Source organism: Strigops habroptila, chromosome 3 (assembly GCF_004027225.2).
Source record: "Strigops habroptila isolate Jane chromosome 3, bStrHab1.2.pri, whole genome shotgun sequence".
Taxonomy (NCBI): Eukaryota; Metazoa; Chordata; class Aves; order Psittaciformes; family Psittacidae; genus Strigops; species Strigops habroptila.
Window position 1 is genome coordinate 55,552,670 of NC_044279.2, and position 23,659 is coordinate 55,576,328.

At 36.9% G+C, this 23,659-nt stretch overlaps 1 protein-coding gene across 4 annotated transcripts in view; it reads right to left on the reverse strand.

Moving 5' to 3' along the window:
- Positions 1 to 1,799: 1,799 nt before the first annotated feature.
- Positions 1,800 to 23,659, reverse strand: part of ATXN10 (ataxin 10) — a 103,915-nt gene continuing 82,055 nt past the window's right edge. For all 4 annotated transcript variants that reach the window (XR_003990465.1, XM_030478728.1, XM_030478727.1 and 1 more), the window contains 2 exons: positions 20,504 to 20,567; positions 1,800 to 4,008 (listed from right to left, as the gene is read on the reverse strand). Coding sequence is in view for 3 of the 4 variants with exons in the window: in XM_030478728.1 (XP_030334588.1) it covers positions 3,824 to 4,008; positions 20,504 to 20,567 (249 nt within the window). In the remaining variant the exon portion in view is untranslated. The remainder of the gene's footprint in view (positions 4,009 to 20,503; positions 20,568 to 23,659) is intronic.

The window sequence follows — 23,659 nt, forward strand, 5'->3', positions numbered from 1 at the left end:
GCCTCGGGAAGGACACGGGCGGTTTGCAGAGCTCTCCTCTGCAGGGTGATGGGCAGTCTGGTCAGAACCTTGGACAGCACTGGCGGAACTCCACTGCCGCCAAGCTCAGCACCGCACAGCCACGGGCCCCCTCCTTCGGAAACCGAAGCGGCATATATCCCACAAGGAAGCCCCAGAATCATAGAAACCCAAGTTGCAAGTGGCCTCAAGGCTCATGTGGTCCAACCCGTCTAGGCAAAGCATGACCTAGACTAGATGTCCCAGCACCCTGTCCAGTTGAATCTTAAATGTGTCCAGCACTTCGTGAGTCCACCACTTCCCTGGGGATATTATTCTCACAGAGAATTTTTCTCATTGCAAAAAATTTTCCTCTTGTGTCCAGTTGGAATCTCCCCACGGGGAACTTGTGACCATTACCCCTTGCCTTTTCCATGTGACCCCTTGTAAAAAGGGAGTCTTCGTCTTCTCTCTGGTCACACAGAATCATAGAAATCACATATAATCATAGAAGAAGTCTACTTAAGAGTACCATAAGACAACAGCAAATTCTCTGTCAACATAATCCAATTATATAGATAAGGCTACATACCAAAATTTAACATAATTTTGGGTGCAGCCACACATTTTTAGCGCTTTTTTATTTGCAAATAAATGAGTGGTTTTTGGGATTCTTGCTATGTAAACACACTGAGCTCAAAACACAATGCCAACTGCTATTTAAAGGTTGTGACAAAGGAATTAACTGCACTGGATTTTATTTTTTATTGGTTGTGCTTAAAAATGTATTTTACAAGTGCTTTAGGCAAAACAAACCTAAATTATTAAAAGCAGTGAAAATTCAGAGCTTTGCAAACAATTATTTCTCACAATTTGCAAGAAAGCTCTTTAAAAATCTATCCACTTATGATGAAAAACCAACTCCCTATTCTCTTTATTATAAAAACAGACCTTTAAAAAAAAAAAAGAAGGATTTGATCACTATTGTTTGAAAGCACTCGAAAGCAATAAGATGGTCACAAGACTTGATCTGACTGTTCTGTCCCTTTACAAACTCAATAAAGCTTGCTTTTTATGACTGATTGCTGTGCTGTATTAATCCCCCAGCATATAAAACAAGCCTATTGGAGACTGGAACTCCACTGGGGGAGGACAGGGAAGCTGTTGTGTTCTGAGAATTAATCCATCTAGGAAAATCAAAAGCCAGCCACTCACAGCATGTTCTCCACTGTGAAAGCCCTACATTTCCCATTTAGAAAACACAACTATTACTCCATTATGTACTGAAACACACAAAACCCTTTTATTTATTTGTGTTTGTTATCATTTGGCTTATATTTATGGGTTTGTGTGTATTCCACTGGCGGGTATACAACCATCAAGTTAAAAAAAAAAAAGCCAAACCCTGTCTTTTCCCAACTGCTTAAAAGGAAAAAGGGACTCCCACTGCTTTTTCCACAACCAAAGTTCTTTCTGGATTTGCTTTGTGAACAGGATTTTAACTCTTTACTACCCTAAATAAAAGGAAATTCTTTGCATTTTTTCCTTACACAGAAAGTTAATTTTCTGTTCAGAATAATTAATGTTATTTTTTCCCCTCACATTGTTAAATTGTGTAACATGAATTTGCTAAGTAGTGGTGCTAAAATAAAAATTATTGAAGTTTTGTAATTACTCACTTGCAAATTACTCCACTTTACTTCTAGGTGCTATTATATTTGATGCTCCTTCATTAGAAAAAAGTTTAATTCTTTTAAAGTTCAATGATGGAGCTCTCTGAATAAATTTTTTTTTTCCAACTAGGGTGCTATAAGTATGATTTTTCCATTGTGTTATGGAGAAAAAGATTAAAAACAAAACCAGCTGTAAATCTTATGTGACACAGTAATTTAACTGCTAAATGAATCCTGGCCTAAACACAAGAATTAAGGCTTATGGAAATCACTCAGAAACCACAAAGTGACAGACCATGTGCTCAAGAAGAACCCAACCCATATATTATTTTCCATTCAACTAGCAAAAAGCACCTACCTGTATAAGAAATGACTTTATAAACCACCACTTGAAACACAACAGTTTTTAACACCTGCTGAAATGTCCTGTCAAATTAGTTTTCAAAAAGCAAACAAAGCACTTTGTTTTAGCAAAGAATAAATATGAATACAAGCAACAAACACTTTTCTCCCCATTTGTTTTTAAAGTAAGAAGTCACTAAAAGCAACAAAAGTTACAGTTTCTGTTCCTATTGCCAATATCCCTTTATATTCATCTTTTACTTAATAAAAGGCTAAAGACAGCAGTTTCATATCACTGCCTTTAAAACCAGCAGGTTACTAAAATCCCACTAGGTCAATTCCATAGTCCCACCTGGTCAGCACAGTAGACACTTAATTTTATGGTTAACTTGAAAATATCTTAGTAGTCTGGCTACACTAACTATCCATTTTAAGAATGACTATGTATTTCTCATAGTTCAAAGCACCATGTGTTTTTTTTCCATTTTCAGATCAAAAAACGAATTAGAGCAGCTAAGGCTGATGCACATGGCTGAATGTCTGTTACATCTACATGTAGTTTTAGGACATAAACTTGCCTTTCCATTTGAGAATAGGATTAAATGATGACAACAACATGAACAATTTAATTCTTCTGGGACCCTCCTGTTAGACACAACTGAAGATAATCAAATGACAGCACTGATATACAAGTGCTAGTGATATTATGCTGTAATTCTTGTTTTGCTTATGCATGCAGGATTACACTTCTTGGCTACCAGGGCAAAGCTATGGCACACACAGAGTTAACCATGCCCCCCCCACCCCCCGCCTTCTTCACCCCCCTTCTCCCCACATCTCATTCATGCCACATTCCACAGTGGCAGGGTCCAACAACAATACAGGAGGGTACCCAAAATGAAGAGGCAGGGCCTTCCATTCTTCTGCCTCTCTTGAATTAATTAACTGGAAATGAGTTTTGTCAATGTTTTGGAAAGGCAGAGGGGTGAAAAGAAACTGCTAGAATTAATCACAGTGAGAAACTACCTCTTCAGCAGTCTGCCAGAGTTCAGAAAACCCATGAGAAGTGCAAAATAAAAGGAAAGTAGGCTGACTTACCATCCAAAGGAACAAATAAAATTCAAACAAACACCCAAGTCTCCAAAACAGAGACATGCCCCAGTGCAAAGGAATGTAGCATCTGTTGCCACAACAGCTTCAGCTTTGTTTTTAATATACTTGTCATGAAGACTGAAAGGTAACAAGGTAGAAAAGACAATTTACTAATAATATAAATACACAGAAGGCATATTGTCTTTAATTCACTAAATATTTATGTACATCCAGTGTTCCACCAATCCTTATGTAAGAACTGATACTTAAGCACCATGATTGAAAACAAGTAACTTTCATTGTTTAGCTCTGACTCAGCACACGTATCTTACGTGGAGAAGGCAGACTGCAAAGCACTTACTTCTTTGTTGAGTTTTTAATGATAGTTATCTCCAGGTTCAACAATGGAAATTTTAACAGCTCACTACTGCACGCATGAGATCTTTCTACTAATGAAACAAGAAAGTAATGAAATTTCAAGCATCTGAAAAGAAAGATCTTTTTCCATAGGTTAATTTATCTAGGTATTTAGAAGATGTGTAAGTGTCCTTTTGTTTACAACAGCGAGGCAGAAGTACCATTCGGCAGTTTTTCTGAGCATGAATGTAACACTTCCAGCAGACTGGAACTAAAACTGAAGAAATCTTGAATGCCTGAGCAGGGAAAAATATTTTAAAAGAGAAATCTACTTTTATTAACTGTTCTTAATTTTTTGTTCATCAGGGCTTCTTCCTGACAGATCTCAGAATTAACTTGTCATCTTGTTTCTCTATCTTTAAGCCCATACTCTCAAGGGCAGAATTGTCTGCCAGCCCCTTCTCCTCCATCTGCGCAATAAGCTCTTGGTTTCTCTCATTTTGTTCAGTGAGATTTCGGATAGTGTATACTGCCCATGGGTTCACAACTGTTGGACAAAGTTAAGGATAATTTATTTAAAAATGAAACAATGCTTATTTTAATTTATTACTGCATTTGTCCCCCTCCCCCATCCCTCGAACCCAGAAAAACAGCAGCAAACAAGGGTTTTAAAAAGGCATTTACAGGCAGTGACTCTGGACCTGCAAATACTTGCATATGAGGTAATTTAAGTCTAAATGAGGTATGTCCATTAACTTCTGGCAATTTTACTAGGTTTTATCTTGAATTAAAATAGAAACAAAACACAAACACAAGAATTAAAAGGACATATTATTTTAAGCCAAAATTACAGTTGATTGAAATGTTCCAATGATCTTTCTAGCAAGATTAAAAAAAAAAAGTCATTGTTTTTAGGATCTGAACACTTCAACACTATACTTCCAAGGACTGGCAAACAAAATGAGCCATAAATCAGGTACAAGAAAGACGACAACTATTTTTTCCCCCGTAAAAGCTGGAGAAATGTAGAAAAAGAGAAACACCTCTTGCACAGGTTAACAACTGAAAACGGCACAAATAATGTGGAAGATGCTTAAGAAGTATTTAACTTCTAATGATATCTAAACTAATTTCTTTGTGCCTGGGTGCTTCTACAAACTTGCCAACAGAAGAGACACTAAGATCACCAGCAGGTAGCTCCTGCTCATGTTTAAATGGGCACAAGCTGCAACTCATTCACCTTCTACGGTGGTCCCTTGAGGCCAGGATTGAAGCACATGTCAGGGCCATAGACAAAGGATTTAAATTCCAAGGATTATCAGTCAGGCATCTTCCAAGTGAACTACAGTGTTTATTTTACGAAGTGTCAGGGATGTTAGTCCCAATTCTGCAGCTGAAAAGCTACGTTACGATATAATCTTTCCCAAGTTACCCATATGGGAGGCAAGCCATTCTGAATCACACAAAAGCGATTTGCCTGCAGGGCACTAATTATTTACTACATGTAGCTTCACATCCAGTAGAAGAATATGCATAATTTACTCATCTCCTTGACGTCTTTTGGGTTGGACAGTGTCTAAGCACAGAGATAAGATAGTCTTCTTACTGGCATTTGCCAGGGGGTGACTGGAGGGAAAAAATCCTGAGTTGTGGAAGATGGGAACTTCAGCCAAAACAATAAAATACAGGAACTGGACTTTCTTACACAATCTATCATGACAGCATTTGGAAAATCTAGTACCACTGCATGCACATTCTTACAGTAGCAATCTTGCCATTTTCTCTATGCACCTTGCACTGATGGCTGTGTCTACCTTACTGCTACCTCCAACTACCCCTTAGGCTTATACACTTTCAGCAGAGGCAGTCTTCCATGTTGGGTTGTGGGATGCACTGGGCAATGCGGGTGAGCAACAGCACACAGCAGGACCAGCTTGCTTAATGTAAGACCAGATCCTGCCCTCATTTTAAGAGAGGGGAATCAATAAACTAAGTGTACAGGAGACAAAAAAATAAAGTTTATGACCATACCTAAGCACAGTGCTACTTAGATGCCAAAAGAGAATTGAGAAGGGACTGAAATGAAAAGCACACAAGGAATCCTCAACAGAGAGAGTAGTTTAGATGAAGAGTGGCTTGGACAAACTTCACAGGAAACACACATGGCTAGGGAACAACGCTGTATTGGCATGAATCGGTGAAACAGCCCCCTGTTTTTTAATAGCAGTTTATATTTTTCACATTCAAGCAGCCCAGAATGGAAAATAAAAAAAGGCAAAGCAGTAACAACTATAGGGCTTTTTTTCTGACAGTTCTTCAGACTTTGTCAGGAAACATGCCGCACACCTCCTTCATTTCGTTACGTAAACCAAGTATGTACACTGAAGATTATATTTGTGTGCATAAAACAACAATAAAATAGCAAAGAAATAAAATCGTGTATGAGCAGGATCTCACTCAGCAGCTCCAATGGTGAGAATAAATGTCAGAATAGTAAAGCATGCAAGCTGATGAATGCAGAAGAACAAAGGCTGATACCTAAACAGGTCTTTCTGAGGTCTGATTCAAGGCATTTCACAAGTGCCAAAAAGTAACATGAAGTTCTCCCAGTGGACTGTGAGAAACATGCTACCACCCTCCCTGTCTCTGCTCCTGGGATGAGGCGCAGACTTCTCTTGTTCTGTTCCTAAAATACAGCTCTGCATAAAATACAGCACTTGCATAAAAGAAAACCTCCTAAAAAAAAAATAAAAGTAATTTTCAAAGAGTGACAGTTCTCAATCATGCAAAGTGCCACACAGAAAAAAAAAAAAAGTACTCAAAGTTTTTTTTGTGTGTATTAGCCTTGGGAATAATCCTGTTACCATCATCTTTATGTCCTTCAATACAAAAACACTGCTAAACCCCACAGCAAATGATGTTTTCATATTATCATATCCATTCATGCTTACATAATATCTAAGACATTTACCCATTATCATATGAACTCTATCATCATTATGGCATTTATCATTATTGACTACTGTAGCTGAAGCTGCAAAATGGTTTCAATAACATTTTCACTCATTCAAAAACTCTTTTCTGTATGTAGGTTTTCCATTGTAAATTCAGTCATGAATATGCATGATTTCCCTTGTTCGCATGCTGTGTGAGGCTAAGACCTTTGGATGGCTGTGTGCAGACCTAGACAGACTTAAGTGTCAGCAGAGATTAAAGCTAGTCCCCAGCTAATATTCACATTACCCTCTTGCTCCTTTCCAAAGATAGAGACACAGAGAGAAAATTAAAAATATTCTAGAGTCTCTAATCCTACCAACACTTTAAGCACTTTATTGTATGCTCAGCTTTAGAAAGAGAGCTTCTAAAGTTTCCATAGTTACTACAAATAAGAGCATGAGCCTGTTTGTTGTGAAACTGCATAAAAGAAAAGAAATGCAGCAAGCACAGTAAATCTGATTGCGTAGCCTTGTCTAGATTTTTCCAACAGGACATATTACACTCTCAAATTAATTAGTATTATAGACAAGTAAAGATTAGAATTTCTCTGACACAGTGCAGATGGCATACAAAAGAAAGAAAAAAATTCATTTTATTTTGCAGGACCTTCATTCCTAGACTACCTGTGTTTAGGGAATGAAAGCAAACACTTGCACATGTTTATAGCAACTCCTTTTCAAAATGCTTCAGTACTGTATGCTATGGGATTCCTACATTATTTTGACTTATACAAACACTAACAAAACTGAATCAACTTGCCCTGTGTTCCATCTTATGTAACATCTCCATACAGCAATTTAAAATTTATCATCTAAACTCCTGTGGGTTGTAACTTTAATTGTTGGGGGTGGGGAGGGAGAGGAATACAGGAAGAAAGGGACACAGAGAAAATGTGCTACCAATCTGCCCTAAAGGATGAAATATTTTACTATCTATCTGGCATCTACATAAGCCATGAAAATCTGTGCCACTAAATCCTGTGGTAATTCTGCCACTGACGGCAAAGGGAACTTTTAACAATTCTCTCATTTTTCTTCATATGGATTCTGCTACAAGAGGTTGTTAGAGTTAGTGCTTGCAGTAGCACAGTGACAGTTTTATAAGTTTAATGGTGCGTGAAAACACAACCACATACTGTCAGGAGTCGCTAACCAATATCCTAGTGTGATGCATTACTGGAGTAGAGGACTTACAAACTATTTCCCAAAAAGTATTCCAGCCTTTTATTCTCATATTGGGAGGTCCAATTCGGACTAAATGTTATTGGCAAGTCTATTGCAGCCATCAGGTCCCTTATGAATTGTTCTATAAAATAATTTGGATTCTATGGATGAAAGGTAGATATGCAGCAATGCATAAGTAACCTGGAGTATGTTGCCTGAAACAAAGCAAGCAGTTAAGTTTTAAAAGTTAAGTGTTATCATTAATATAAGATACTGAAGAGTGGTGACAAGGAGAATGAAATACATCTGTTTTCTTAAGTCCCCTTAATGGTTATTAATACTAAAGAATTTCTAAATATAACATCCCTGGTGGAGAGTTTGATTCCTTACATAATGTAGATAAATTTTTTTTTTTTTTTTAGTTAGACCATTTCCTGCATTACAGCTAATTTTCAATAATTAAATTACTTAGGAAACTTTCTTCCTTAAGAATCAGTTGGCCTAATGAGGAAAAGAGGATATTCTTTGCCCAAGTCCGTTACCTCATTTAAATCAGATTTTTTACTATTTAAATTTTAAGTACATTTTAATCAAACATAGGAAGAGGTACAAAACCTTATCAAGACACACAACCCACAAGGATTGGAACCCTAGTCAAACGGGCTGTTTATGCAATAGTGAAAGCCACCCAACTTCTCCAAGAGCTTTTCTGGAATGGGTCTATAGGGCTAAAAACCAGAGATGATGAAAATACTATTCTTGTTAATTGTATTTCTTTCTGGTCTTCAACAAGTAATCCTATTATCACTAAAACTTCTGTAGACAGGAATGAAATACTAAAGCGACACGTTAGAAGAATCACTTCCACTTACAGACCTGACTGGACCACACTGAAAAGACATAAAGCATTTCCCCTTCAGTTCTTCCAGTCCTTTTAAGTACTTTTGTTTCACAGCAACTTGAAAATAATTCTTCTCACCATTAAAAGAGGTCTCTAGGCAGCAACCAAAACTGTTAATCACAGTTTGGATCAATGTGCTGTGATTGACCAGAGGTGTTAGACAGTCAGGAGCTTCGTCCCTCAGAATCAGCCAAATTGCTTACAAAGTTGCAAGTTTCTTCCCACTGGACCTTTTAGTAGTTTTATGAAGTCCAAGAAGCTCTATACGATGATACAAATTCTCCACAACTTCTTTATTTATATTTACATAACATTTACTTGTGCCTAAGACATTACCCCAAAAAAGTAATCACAGAAAATGTAAAGAACTAAAGGTTTTATCTTAATTTATTTACTTAAAGAAGTTAATTCATATTTTTAAAATTAATGCTTTGGACTCTATTTATACCTGATACTAAATTATCAGCATGAGAAAACCTCAAGAATTCAGCATATAGAAACTTAAAAGACGCTGCCTGGAAGGTAGAATAAAAAGGTCTAAAATATTTCAGTTGCCTGTATTGTTAATTATTCCATAGCAGTTAGTATCACTTATGACTGCAGTCACCACATTCTGGATTTTAAAGCTAGAAACTGGCAGTGCTGTATCACCCTGCAATATCCTCTCTTCTTCAGATTGACCTGGCTCTTGCAGAGCATACAGAGCACAACTCATCTAACCCAGAAGCCTCCCAGGTGGAGAGGCACCACTGGATGCTGGAAGAGGCATTTATTACTGATCACACTTCCTAGAGATAAGATTTGTAACAACGGGGAACCCAAAGCAGAGGTTCATTTCTACTACAGGTAACTCTCACCTGGTCCAAGGGATCAGGAGAGGGTTGGACTATCCACCGCCAAACAAGCTTCTATCTCTACCACTACGTGGCAGCAAAGCTTCACTGGACATGCATGAAATCAGATGCCTGCAGCCAGCCCTTTTCTACTCCTTATCTAGGACAGGAAGGCCTGAGTGGGCTGTTGATGCTTACTGCAAGCACTCCCCATAAAATCTGCTTCAGGACAATATTTGGTAAAGAGAGAAAGCCTATCCCCCAAAACCTGAACTGGGTTTTGCAGCTCGAATTCCACTCCGTAGAAGAACATTGATTTGCTAGAGAATGATCTCAAAATATACCATCTCAGAATAGACAAAAGGGGAAAACTACGAAGTTTAAAGTAACCAAATTAGTTTCAGTACTAAGGCAACATTCTCCTTAATTCACAGCCAAGAGAAATTAGGAAACATTCATAGCAGAAAATAACCGTACATTAATTTTTTTTCCCCCAAGCCTTCACTAACCTCCCATACCAGTGGTTATCTCTTCCTCCAGCAGACAAACACCATCTTTCTGACTACCTGTATTTATATCAGTCTCGGAATGTCCTACCTATCACCTGTCATGATGAATACATTTCTTAAAATGTGCCTTGTGGGATACAGGTTTCTTTAAAACGGGAGTGGTATCTTCTGTATAATCAACTGACATGTTGATTATAAGACATGTTAAATCGCATGTGTAACTTTCAGTAAAAGTTCACTCATTTAAGGATCAATTGCCAACAAATACACTTCAAGACCATTAAACCTCTTTTGTCCAACACTTCTACGCAGAACTCAGATGACCAAAGGTCAGTCACTCTTCAAATCAAGCCTGTCAATTCTGTTTCATGTACAAGATATTTTCATGCCTTTTTCATAAAGACATCCAATATTGACTGGGAGATTATACTGTGTCTCTAAATAAATTGTTCCACTGGGCAAATATCTCATTTATTACAGCCTGTGATCTATTTCTGGTTTAGATTTGTTTAGAATTGTTTCCAAACACCAATTTTCATTATAGGAAAAAAAAAAACCAATCCCAAAATCACAGATCATAATCAAGGCACTCGGTAAGCACCTTTTGCATGAACTAAAGAGAAACTGAGGGAGATATTCCAAGCTTTGCATAATTTGTGTACCTATTCCCTCCATTTGAATTTTTCAGCATCCCTTTTGAAGCATAGACACCAGAGCTATGTAACAAGTTCTGCCGAAATTTGCTATACGGCTGATTAGAGGTGTAACACAGTTGCATGCACCTTCTGGCTATTAGGAATTCAGAAAAAGTGGAAAACAAAAAGCTCACAATATTCAGTTGCCCTGTCACTCCTACCTATCTTCCCACAAGTAGAATCCGAGCTCTCCATGTCATTCAGAATACATTTTCAGCACTGTCCAATTCTGACACCCAGAGCCAAATTATGAGGTTCACTCTTAGTTCTATGACTGTTTTAAACTATATACTTCAGTGATATCCAGCTATATGGTACCCAATGTTCATTAAAGTGCTGTTTACCACTTCAGATTTTGGGTTATGAGACACTTCTTACCTAGAGCAATGTGAGGATTTTTCTCCCCAGATCACTAGTATTTCCAGGTTAACAGATTACACAAGACAACATGGAACAGCATTATATACTCAGACTGCTATTACTGTTTAATGCCTACCAACTAAACGTTTAACCCATATTCTATGTGCCTCTTTTCATGCTCTCTGGGACTTAAAAGCACAGTGCCAACACACCTTAGTATTAAACACAAAATTTTGGTCAAGCACTCCAGAGCTGCAAAAGCCATAGTACATGTTTAGCTATGCCAGGCTATTTTTAATATGTCTCTTATGCCAAGACTTACAGAACTTAAAAAAAAAAAATAAAATTATGCCATAACCTCTAGTTTGTTTTACTTTTTCCTATACTCAGACTTATAATACTAGCTTAAAACCATGAATATGACACATTCATTTTTGCTGCTTAGGCTGCCAATTTGTTTTTAAATTATGACTTTTTTAATAGAAACCCATAATTTATGAGTAACTACAAATCATCAGGTTTTAAAACAGAAAGAATCACGCTCTTGATCAATCTTAAGCTAATGCTCCACAGTTATATTCTGTTCCTACAGTTCCTTCTATTACACTAATCCCATTTTAAGAATTCATGACAACTAAATCTGTTAGTTATCTAGAAGAGGTACCAGCTAGTTAGCAAGTTGTTACATCAAAAAAGAAAAAGCTTCAATTGCTGTTACCTGTTAAAAACGCTTTAGCTTATCTTCTTTTCTCATTTACAGAAAAAAAAAGCAAAATGCCATTAAGTTGAAACTCGTGTATCAAATTACTATTAAAACCTACTGCAAACATTGAGATGTAAAACACTAAAGCATAGGGGGATGGAAATGTGCTCACAAACTGATTAAATATCAGGCAGACTGTAGTAATTTTAAATTTTCTTGGACACATAAAGATCTCCACCTACACACAGAAATATATTAATGTGCATTTATATGGATTCATATAGAAATCAAGAGCTTTTCTAAAATGCATTAAAATGGAAATTACACAAGTAAAAAAAAAAAAAGTTTGCAAAAATTTGGCACTAAACTTAAAAACCCAACCTAGTTAACACCCAAGATGTGGTCAAGCTAATTACAATTTATCACACTAAGGTAGATGACAAGATAAACTGACTCACAATTTGGATAAAAGCTCTTTTACTATGTGTAATCTCTAGAGAGTCACCTATTATACAGATTCAACAAGGATCTCTATATCAGTTTATCTTTCAACATGGTACTTGAATATTTTATTGATTCAGGCTCTCTGATTAACTTATGTATTAACTCCCACTCCTGCTGCACAAGTTCCAGTGTCATAGACACCAGATGACATCCAGTGTGCATCCAAAAATAACAATGGTTAAACAAATGGGTGTTTTGAAAGACGCAACTAAATCATAACCAACTAAGGTTTTTCTCCTATGTTCTGCAAAAAAGACATTAGCCACAAATGTATCTGCTGAAATTTCAAGAAATGATTGCATCTCCTTGAAGAAATCTCAGACCACCAAGAGACAAGAACAAATCAAGAAGTTCAATGGAATGAACTACAAATATATCCTCAGTGAGAAAGGAAAGGTCAGATTTTGGAAACAGCTTCAGAAAGAGAAAGAAGGAAGTCTGAACTGCGGAAGTGATGGAAAAAGATTTAAGGATCAGGAAGGAGCTGCATAGGACAATGCATTCACCAGTTGATGTTACAAATTATTTTAATAACAGTGACCAAAAATATGGCAACAGAATAATGTCAGAATAAAGGTATCATGCTGGCCATACGACATCTGAATATTCTTTGGAGGCATGCAAGAAACAATGTCAAGCAGACAGACTGAAATATGATAAAGCAGTTGTAAAAGGCATTCCATTCTCAACAATATTTCTGAACCACTCCTAGCTTTATTTAAAAAAAAAAAAATCTTTGGGTCTCAAATTTCTGGTACTCTTGTCTCAGCCCATAGGGGAATTTTTCAAAAGAAAGTCTACAGAAAAATCAAGCAAGCTGTTTGAGCTATAAAAGCAGTGAAAGATTATATATATATATTTTTTGTTGTCGTTGCTGCTACTGGTAACTAAAGATCCGCTTTCTTTCAAGAATTCAAGCCTGTTATGGATTTAAATCCACCAAGAGGATTAGGGCAGAGGACAAATATGACAATATTTGGTTTAGAAACAGAGTTATTAACTTTAATTCCTCACTTTTACATGCATGTGTTGGTACCTACAGAGATTACTCTTCTCAAGGGATTAGAAATATTATAATGTAACACTTGAAAAAACCTTCTTGCATTCTGTATAGCTCTGTTAAACTTCCTCCAGCTCAAAGAGGGACCCTGTACATCACATGTTTCTTTATGATGGTAGCTGTCAATTACTGGAGCTGCATAGAAGGGAGGTACTAAAGGAATAGACTTCATATTTACATCTCTGCAAATCTGCTTTTGTATTTTATATACTCTCAAGAAAATTAATACTTCCCCTCATGCTGAACTCTGAATTTCAGAGTTTTAATCATCCTGCAGATGCATTAAATAAATTGCATCATGAAATTATGCAATCAGCAACCTGAAATATACCATTAGGAATTATAAATTTGTTAAATATCCAAACACAAAATTTAATCTGTGGTCATTTCTGGAAAAAAAAAGGGACAACGCTTTCATTTCTCAGAGCATCTTTTCCTGTCTTGCATACTGCATTCTTTCCGTGGTCTAAAGTCTTTTTCATATTAGGAGAATGTTGTGTTTGACAAGAGAAAATTTGATCTTGGGGAACAGCATGGATTTATGATACAGCTAGTAGATGTATAACGTCTCACAAGAAAACTTCACATTTTTGTTTTCATTCTAAAGTAAACATTTTCTTGCAATAAACATTTCAGAAATGTAGTCTTTGGGTCAGAATTTAGACCTACCAAATATTGTGCTTAAGGTGGTTGGGTTTTTTGCTTGGTTCTCCACCTTTAACCAAGTTCTGTTCCAAAGAGTGCAACGCACAGAAAAGATAAACAATGGGTTAAGACATGGAAGTTGTATTATCCCAACTCTTTAGACATGAAGCCAGTGTCAAGAGTGATTTAAAGGAAGATTAGGTTACGCAAAATGCCTCCTGTATTCTTTTCAACAGGGTGAATGCATCTAGATCCTCCCCCTTCAAATAACCTCATTCAGGACACTTTATTCAATACTGTACAGAAAAATCCCACTTAGAATGGAATTCAGGCTATAACACTTCTGTAACAAGAAGACTGGTTACTCACAATGCTTATTTCAAGACTAAAAATGCCCTGATACATAGTGACAGAAATAAGCACTCGTGGGCAATGACCTTCCCAACTACAACCAAAAGTAGGGTTTGGGAATAGCTGTGTCTTTCCCCTTTCACCATGAAAAATAATAAAAAGGTTGAAGCCTCTTAGAAATCACTTAGGAAGCTGGTCCACTACTACAGTCAAAAGAAAACCAAACCACCACCCTTATCATACAACATTAAGGGATTCCCCTGCGAACTACACAGATCCCTAGACTCCATCAGTATCTAGAAAAACACAGCTATGAAGAATTCACAGTAACTTGCAGTAACATGGTAGGATTTGGTCCGCTGAATAAGGTGAAAGAAATAAGCCCCTCTCAGCCTGTTCTTGCTCAATGAATGAACACTTGTACCTGTTCCAGCTTCTAGTTTGACCAGTTCATCTGAGTATTATTGTAAGACATAGAGAAGGAGCTAAGGTTTGTGCTTATTCCACAAACCAGAAATCCTCCACTCTGTCTCTAAAGAAGAATTCTTGGCACGTAGGAGTTGAATTAGTCTGAACTAGAGAATGGCAATACAGAGATTCCTTCTTGCTTGACCATTTTTTTTTCATCCCAGTTCCATCTATGGTAGTTGGCTTCCACTCAGCTGATATTTTGTGTTGTCTTTGGCACTATGAACCTAAAGGTTCAGGTCAAGAAATTTCTGCTCTTTACCAGTGCTGAGTCCCATTCTTTCACTGCGGAACCCCGCCCACTGCTGGGTCACTGAAAACTTACTATCTACCTTATTTGTTAAAGTCATAGTGACACAATCAGTATTGGTTTACAGAAAATAAGATTCTAATAGTGCTTTGTCTAAGGATAAAGGTTTCAGCAGCAGCAACCTGCAATGATGCAAAATTGAAGCCCTCTAGCAAAGAATACACTTCCATTTAGTCCACTTCAAACTGAATTGTGCAGCAAAGCAATTGTAAATGGGATGAGGAAAAGGAGGAGTTTCTTCCAAGTGGGCAGAAGTTGACTTGGCATGAGGAGGTCATGACTGTTTTCATCAGTAGTCTAGGTCCTTTGCACTGACCATATTCATGGAAATAACATGATTTTATGTATGCTTATGAAAATACAGAATCAAATGGGTCACCTCCAACTACTAAATGCACTGGCTGTGCCTAAAGCGAGCTTTCCAAAGAAAGGCAACCATTACTGATGTAACATTACTCTGTATTTTCTTGCCAACATACATGATAGCCACATTTATGTGAAAATGCTCAACTGTATGATGGTTTACTCCAAAAAGTCATCTTACACTCCTATTTTTGCTTTCTACTGGCTTCTGTTCAGCTGTGAGGCTTTTTTACAGCATGTGGCTTGTTTTAGGTTGCACTCTGTAACTTGGAAATAAAATGTCTGTCAGCTCCCCCAAAAGTCTTTGCTGGCATCTCACAAAAACAAACTGCCATTGTTGTAGACCGTAGCAACTTGATTTCTTCTAGCTTTAGCCAGAAGTTTCATGAACCATAATTATACTTGCTGCTGCCATGCAGTCAAAAGTATTTTCGATCTACCTCTCAGATGACCTTCAGACTGAATATAACAGAAAAAGCTTAGGGAAGGACTATCTGAAAATGAAGTTATATTTTCTACATTTTGTATGGACATCCGCAGCAACCACAGGTTTTCCTTTCATAAATACTAAAAATTCTTCCTTCTAAAACATAGCCAGCTGGGTGTTTACTCATATACATAAAAACATATACATGTGTGTGTACACACACACACACCCTCCCCCCCTTACAGCAGGATATTTTTTCTTCAAGTAGGACTGCACTTTTGGCTAACAGAAAAACATGCCAGAGCAGGGGTTAATAGAACATGGACACTTACATAAGGTCGTTCCAATTAAATTCAGACATTCACAAAAAAAATTTATCAAGAGACCTACTGTAAGAATCTCAAAAAGGTCAGATTAGCAAGCATCCTGAAAAAACCAAGAATATTCCATCTTCAAAACTACACTTCTGATTTTCAAGTTTTACCACTGATTAACAGCTACTACCTTGCAGTACTTCAGAGAATATGTTTTTTCTTAAAAGAGTAGTAAATATTTTTAAGGACCACCATTCAATTAAAAAAAGAAAAAAAAGGCACACCTTTGTGTTACTCATGAGCATAAACATCCACAAGTACTGAAAAACCAGACAACTTCAGGTAAACTGAAAAGTCTTCTGTAATAAGTAGGTTAGTTTGTTTAAAGTCTTTCATAAGCACCTTTTTTTGTTTGACTGGGGTCAATAGTCTTTTTATTAGAATGGGCTGGTCTCTTTCCTTACGTTTGCCTTAAACAAGTGCAATCTGTGAAAGGTCAGAAATGAACCTGGAAAAGGAGCGGTAAGAGCTTAGGATGAGGTAAAAGACAAGAACAAAAAGAAGGGCTCTTGTCTGATGCTAGAGCCTGTAAGGGATGAGGAAGATGGTGGCTTAGAGAGCAAAACAGAATATATTTTAATTTAGAACACCTTTTCTACCCAAATAACCTGAAAAGCAGGCTCTGGAGTAAATTTCTTACTGGTATTACCCAGATAAGCATCTCCAATCCGTTCTTCCAATATGTGGCAAGTTTAATTTATTTGTTTTTAAACGCAGGTTACATAAGTAAAGCACAACACTCCAAACTTCTCAGAAGCAAAACAAGAAACTGAATTTTCAAAACTAAAAATTTATCTATCTATCTCATGAAAGAACCTGTCCTTAATCTAAAGGCAATCAAGTCCACTTGTGTTTTGAAATACCCCTTTTTCTTCTGAATACAGAAGGACAGTTATGATTAGGATACAGCCAATCCAAGATGGAAAGATTTAAAGGGCATAAAAAAAGTTAAAGTGACATTCAGCCTTCTCTGAAGTTTAACTCTTCAGACCCCAAGGTCTATAATGAACTACATCTCCCTAGTCTCACTCTGCGTACCTCTTACCCTGTGCTAAAAGCCTAATAACTAGCAGTTGAAAATCTGCCATCTTTCAGCATTTCTCCATTCAACTTACTTGCAACCATGCAAAGTTATAGAAGCTAAAAATATAAAATACAAATTCAGATAATTGCAAGAGGCACAGAAAATTTGTTCTTAAGTGTCCACAATCACCTTCATGTCTGTTACTAATGACGGCAGGTTTTTTTGTTGCTTTTACTCACAAAATATCCTGAAGGAAAAAATACTATTTGTTAGCATGAATGTAAAAGGTGCAAGTCTGTCTGAGATGCAATTAGACAAGGTAACAGTTCTCCTAAATTGGGCACTGAAAGATGAATTCAAACTGAAAAAGTTAAAGCAATGCAAACATGTCAGCTGAACTTCAGCTAGCTATCTCATAAGCTACAAACCTTGTGATATTTCTATGCACATTACAGAACTGTTCAGGATCTCAAAGGATGCAATTTTAAGGTAATGACAGGTTTACAAAGGAATTTATTTTAGGATAAGAGCAGACCCATTTCCTCTTTTGGTATGCTTCCATACGCTACAAATAAAAAGATTTATCAAAGGATTTCTCCTCTCAAAGGTAATAAAGAGCTCTTTTAACTAACATGGCAACCCAGCTTCAGCTGATGAACTGCACACTTTAGGGAAATTGTTTGGGGTTTTTTTTTACTGTTCAGAAAAAAAAAAAAATCCTATTATTTTTACCATGAAAGTTAGATTTTTCTTTGGAAAATTTTGTATTTGCAATTTGGTAACAGAAATTAATTAGTAAAATGAAGAAAATCAGAATATTGTTTCTAGTAGAAAACGTAATAACATCTTAGCTGTAGAGCTTGGATGTCTCCAAAACAGATAAACAAAAACAAAAATGTGCACCTACAAAGCCTTTACTAAGAAATCTACGAAGTTCTTATATAAAAAGAATCCAGATTAAACTTTTTCCAGACAGCTTTATCCAAGGAGAAATACGAGTAACACAGCCTGAAACCAAAAAAACAGGCACTAGAAACAAGAATGCAAAGAAAAGTTTCTGGATGTGACTTTCCTGCAGGAACCATGGCTGAAGAGCTTTCGCTTGCCGCTTTCTACATCACCTTTGTAAAATGCAGCACCACCGAGTGACCATATACAAATTTCAGCAACTCTCATAAAACCCAGCTCAAGAGCTGCTAATTAATCTTCCTTGCAAACATAAAGAGACAAAATAATTTCACCCTGGATCACAAAGTTACAATGCAGGCAATTTTAGGATGTTGCAATTTTAAGCAAGTAGGCTTTCAAATTGTAGTAAGAGCACTGTTCTGGTTTACAAGCATCACAAAATGGATTTGTTGCAGACAGGACTGTGTGCACAGAGGGAGGAGAGAAACAGTTGAATCCCTTCAAAGGAATGTTATACAATGGAGCCAGGTACCTACATGCTATTACAGACTTGGATTGTGGTGTCTAGAAGTAGCAGAATATGCTGCGAAGCAGATGAAAGTAGACAGATACAAACTGCAAACTCCTATTTTGCTTTCTGTGTAAGACATGCTGAGAATGAAGCAGATAAGGAACATTACAGGCGGGAGAGAAGCAGGGGAGCATTAACTTCACGTAGCACAGGAGCACCTGGAATAGCTCAAGGTCAAAACAATAAACAGAGTAGTAGCCAGAAGCTGTGTTCCAAAAGCTGACACAGCAAACTTCGTCACAGCAGGCTACTCCCCCCTCTGCCCGAGTTCAACTTGACTTTTTCACATATCTGAATATTGTATTCTACGGATCAGTAGTGAAAGCTCATATTAAGAGGTGTCATTATATCTTTAAAAACCAAATAAACAATGTCTTATGCTCTGGTAAGAAGTTTATAGCACAGCCATAAAATGTTAGCCTGTATCAAAAGGTGTAAGAAGTTCTATGTTGCTCAAAATGCAGTAAAGGCTCCCATGGTATTTTATTTTCATTTCATTCAAGACCATAAATTACAACTCTACCCTTTGAAGGCTTCAAACTTTATCCTCTTTTACTAACAGCTAAAATGAATGATTGATCCTAGAAAGAAATTCTAGAAGTTGTTGCACAGCCGTGTTTTCCAGAAAAGGAACCAAAACTCCCTACAGTTTCCTCAGGGCTGCTCTTCTGCTTGGGAAAACATAACTCTGCCTGCCCTTCCCACCGCATCCAGTAGTGCCCCTTACTAGAATCAGATCATAGAAGTACAACTCTGCTACTTGGTGCCCTGTCAAGTGACACACTGCCAGGTCTCCAACTACAGGAATAGTGATGAACGTAAAAAAATTGCATATAAACCAGTAAAATGAATGACTCAGAGGACACTTAACATCCATTGCTCCTCCACTCAGCTTGTAACATTTTGCTATCATCTGTCCCTACATTGTTTCATTAAGATATATTTAAAATGCAGACGATGTTCTACAGCACACAATTATGAGAATACAGAACACTTTCACGACTTTGTTTTTTTATGATACTTGTTAAAACCCAAGCTTTTTCTGACAAATTAATTTAAAAAACATGTTCCATGTGTTCAGTATAAGAAAGCTGACATTACTCTAGATCGGAAAGGCATTTGATTTCCAAACGCACTTAACAGAAACTTACAAGAAGCTAATGATTAGATGACAGAAAATAATAGCTCACCCCCTAGAACACACCAGCCGGATTACTACGCAGTTAATGAAGAGATGGACAAGTCTCCTTAACAACTGTTTATGTTCAATAATGTTATCTCCTTTTAATAGCAATCTATCTTGGAAAGTCTCTGGTCTTAAACCCCAGGAAAAGAAAATCCCAAATATCAAGCACAATGTCATTTATATTAAAATCTCCCCAACATTTCAGTCATCTGCATCACTAATTCTCTCAATTATACATATTATCATTCCAGCTTACTAGCCTTGTCTCTATACTAAGTTCTCCAATCACATTTAATAAGTGTATACAATTGATGGGGTACTTATTTCAGCCTACTGAATAGATTTCAGCTGAAGCAAAAGCTCCAAAGTCTGTTACAATGACCAAACCACAGTCTTAATTCAAATTTCTATCACAGTTAGCTCTCTGAATTGACATCTGTAAACTGCTAATATTTATTATTTTAGGAAACAGAATGGAACAATTGTTCGAATTACTTTAGAATCCAGTTTATGAAAGCATATTTATGAGTTTGCTTACTTCTTAACCAAGCCTTTAAATACAATAGAAACTCATGAGGCCAGTTAGACTTAGATACCGAGTGAAAGCAATGCTGTCATAAACATATTAAATCTCCAGACCTTTTCTTATGAGTCATATTCAATAATTAGAATTCTTTTGTAAAGGATACAAGGATTGTTGTCATCAATGCTGCAGTTGTCCAGGATCAAGGGGATGCCATCTAACTCATAAACCTAAATAAAAACAGAAGTTCGATTTAACAGATGTCTCAACAATACTAATGATGTTTCATGCAAGAAATATGTACAACATAACAGATGTTTGTTTCAGCCAAGATATTAAACATGTTAACATTAATTCCAGTGTAAATCTGGTGTTTTCAGCAGTAAGTATCGCAAAATAGTAACAACACAAACAGACATGAATTTCACATTCTTTCTTCCTTTAGCATGTGTTTTACTGAGGTATTTTCAATGTCACGCTTCTCACACTGAATCAGAAAAAGCTATGCTTATCAACAGCTCATACTTGCTTCCAGAAGGAAAAAACCACAAAAAACTACTGAGTGAATAGGGAAAAAAAAAAAGCTGATGAACACACACACACATGCACACAAGTTAGCATGGGGCCATGTGTCTTCTCTATCTTCTGCATCTATGCAGCCTTCAAAAGCAGTGGGTTACCTGTATGTACGTAAGCACAAATTCTATCAAGTAAGAGCCACTGACTTCTCCTTGATAAGGGGTCATTATGTTATTACCAAACCAGCAAAGTAGAGATCTGTCATTTTTTGTTTTCTGGGTATGCATACACATGTGAACTCAAAAATTACACTAATACATTTCTGTGTGGCTGTGACAATAATGTATGATCTTAATGGACTCATACATACACACCCACACTACCAAGAACTCAGGACAAGCTGCTGTTAGTAATAAATATGTAGCATAATTATCTTAAGAAAAGTATATTCCACAAGAAATTTACCTAAACATGTTGCACTGTAACACCATCCATCATCATGCATAGTTATAGCTTTAGAAGGTGTTACTTACATAAATGAAAACCTGTTCTAAATTATCTGCAAAATTTCAACCTTGGAAACACCTTCTTAAGACACATAAGCTTTTTTTTTTTTTTTAATGATAAAAGTAGTTTTAAAAATACTTGAGAGCATGAAGATTAATTCTTTATATTCTTATACCCATATATTATTTATAGTCTTTAAGCCACCTGGACATGGTCCTGGGCAACCTGATCTGCATGTAAGTAGGGGGGTTGGCCAACAGGTTCCCCCAGAAGTCCCTTGCAATATCAATGATTCTGTGATTCTGCGATAGCCAAACCATATTTGTCCAAATATTAAATTCTTTAATTCCTTAAAATTTAATTTCAAACCAAGAACTGGCAGGCAAAGGAATTCAGACAGAACATCAATTTAGACTGCAGTTTGACTCTTTTCCATCTTTTTTTTCCTTTTTCTCCCTCCCCAAAATAAGATGTGTTTTTTTATACCATGTAAAACAACAAATCACAAGGTTTACACTGCAGGATGGATCAGCTTTCTGAAATGCAAGTTCTATGGTAAGAGAGGAAAGGTGGGTAGGACGAGATATAGATGTGAAATCCAAAACAGACTATCGATCAGTAAAACTGAATTCAGACACAAATCTTAGCACGTCACTTACAAGTTCCTTTCTGACAATTTTATTGCAGAGTCTCAAGCAATAACCAAAGAAAGTAACAGTAACAGAAGACAGATCTGCAAACAGGCAAGGCTTATATCTAAGAAAAGCAAACAGTATTCCTAGCTCTTAAGACCTAACTGGCACATCAGTTCTAACATGCATAACTATACCTACATTAAATACAGGTAACAATGCAAGTTTTAAAATACTCGTTCTTTCCACAAATTTTTTTTATTTTTGACAAAGGTCACACATCATGTATGATGTCATACTCCAAAGCTTGACCAAACAGTGACCCTTCAGTAGTACAATACTTGCGTGTGCTTGGGAAATGTTATTTCTTTGATTTTCATGCTGTAGCCAAACTGATATGCCTACTATGTTACCTTTTATTTTCCATCAGTGAAATGCTGAACAGTACAAATTAATCTAGATTAAGTGCTGTCAACTGAAATAAACCATGCAGTCTGTTCCAGTCCAATTCAAATGAGATGTTTGGTTACAGAATAAGTGAGTATTCTGGGAAAGCAGAATTTCAATTAAAATCCACACATGCTTCAAAAAGTTGCTGCTGGAATATAATGAGATTCCTTCAAAGTTAAGTGGGAACAGAAGCAGTAAACCACAGCCTTAGTGATACCTTAACATAAAAACCAGTTGCTAACTACTACTGCCTTACACACCCACTGAGAGTCTCTTGAACATCCTACAATTAAACTGTATGTATACTTTGACCAAGTTAGGCACAGCATTTGTCACCATGATGCCAGCTTTAGCAGTCACCTGTGATTTACTACACAGTGAAGCAAAGCAAGGGAAAGAAGCCTTACAATGTACCCACCCCAAGACAAACCTATATACTTCTCAGTCCAAATATGAGGCAAAGAGCTCAGATTCCCTAACAACCACTACTAGAGAAGTTCCAGTCCATGCCCGCTGTTCCTGAGCCACCAGTGATCCACTGAAAGTGTTTTACGGTAACCTAAAATTCATGCCAGTGTACTGTAAGGATCTGGGCTGCAATATGAGCCAGTTTAATTGCTTTGCATTTAGTGGAGCCATTTCTGCAATGAGTCTCCCAGATAGTCAAAGGAAGTGATCACTATACCCCATCAGGCTGTCCCACATACATACTATAGAGACTCTCCAATCTTCTCACTCTCATCTCCTTGTAATCTCCCACACCAGCAGATTTTGTAAATATCCAGAAACCATCACATCATCCCAGGTCTCAATCACTTACACAGATTCATTGGAACTATGGTGCACAATACAAAGAGGCTACTGAATTTTTCCAAATAATTATTGGTCTCAAAGTTTTCCTTTGAAGAGAGATGTCTGTGAAATGCACAATGCAGAGTAAGGCAGTGGAATTTTTGCAAGGGATCATCTGCAGGGCTTGCAAATGGAGTCAATAGTGCACAAGCTTCAAATCTCACTTTAAATAAGGTGCAAAATTATCCTGAGAAGAAACCACGTAGTAGCTGGTGTGAAACTGGCTGTAAACCATCCAGATTTTGGAAGAAATTATAGACAGAAATTATGGAACAGACAACAGTTCTGGTGTCTGTCTGGTAAACTAATTAGCCTGTGTTACAAGAGATCATTCAAACTATTCTCCATTTACATTATTGACA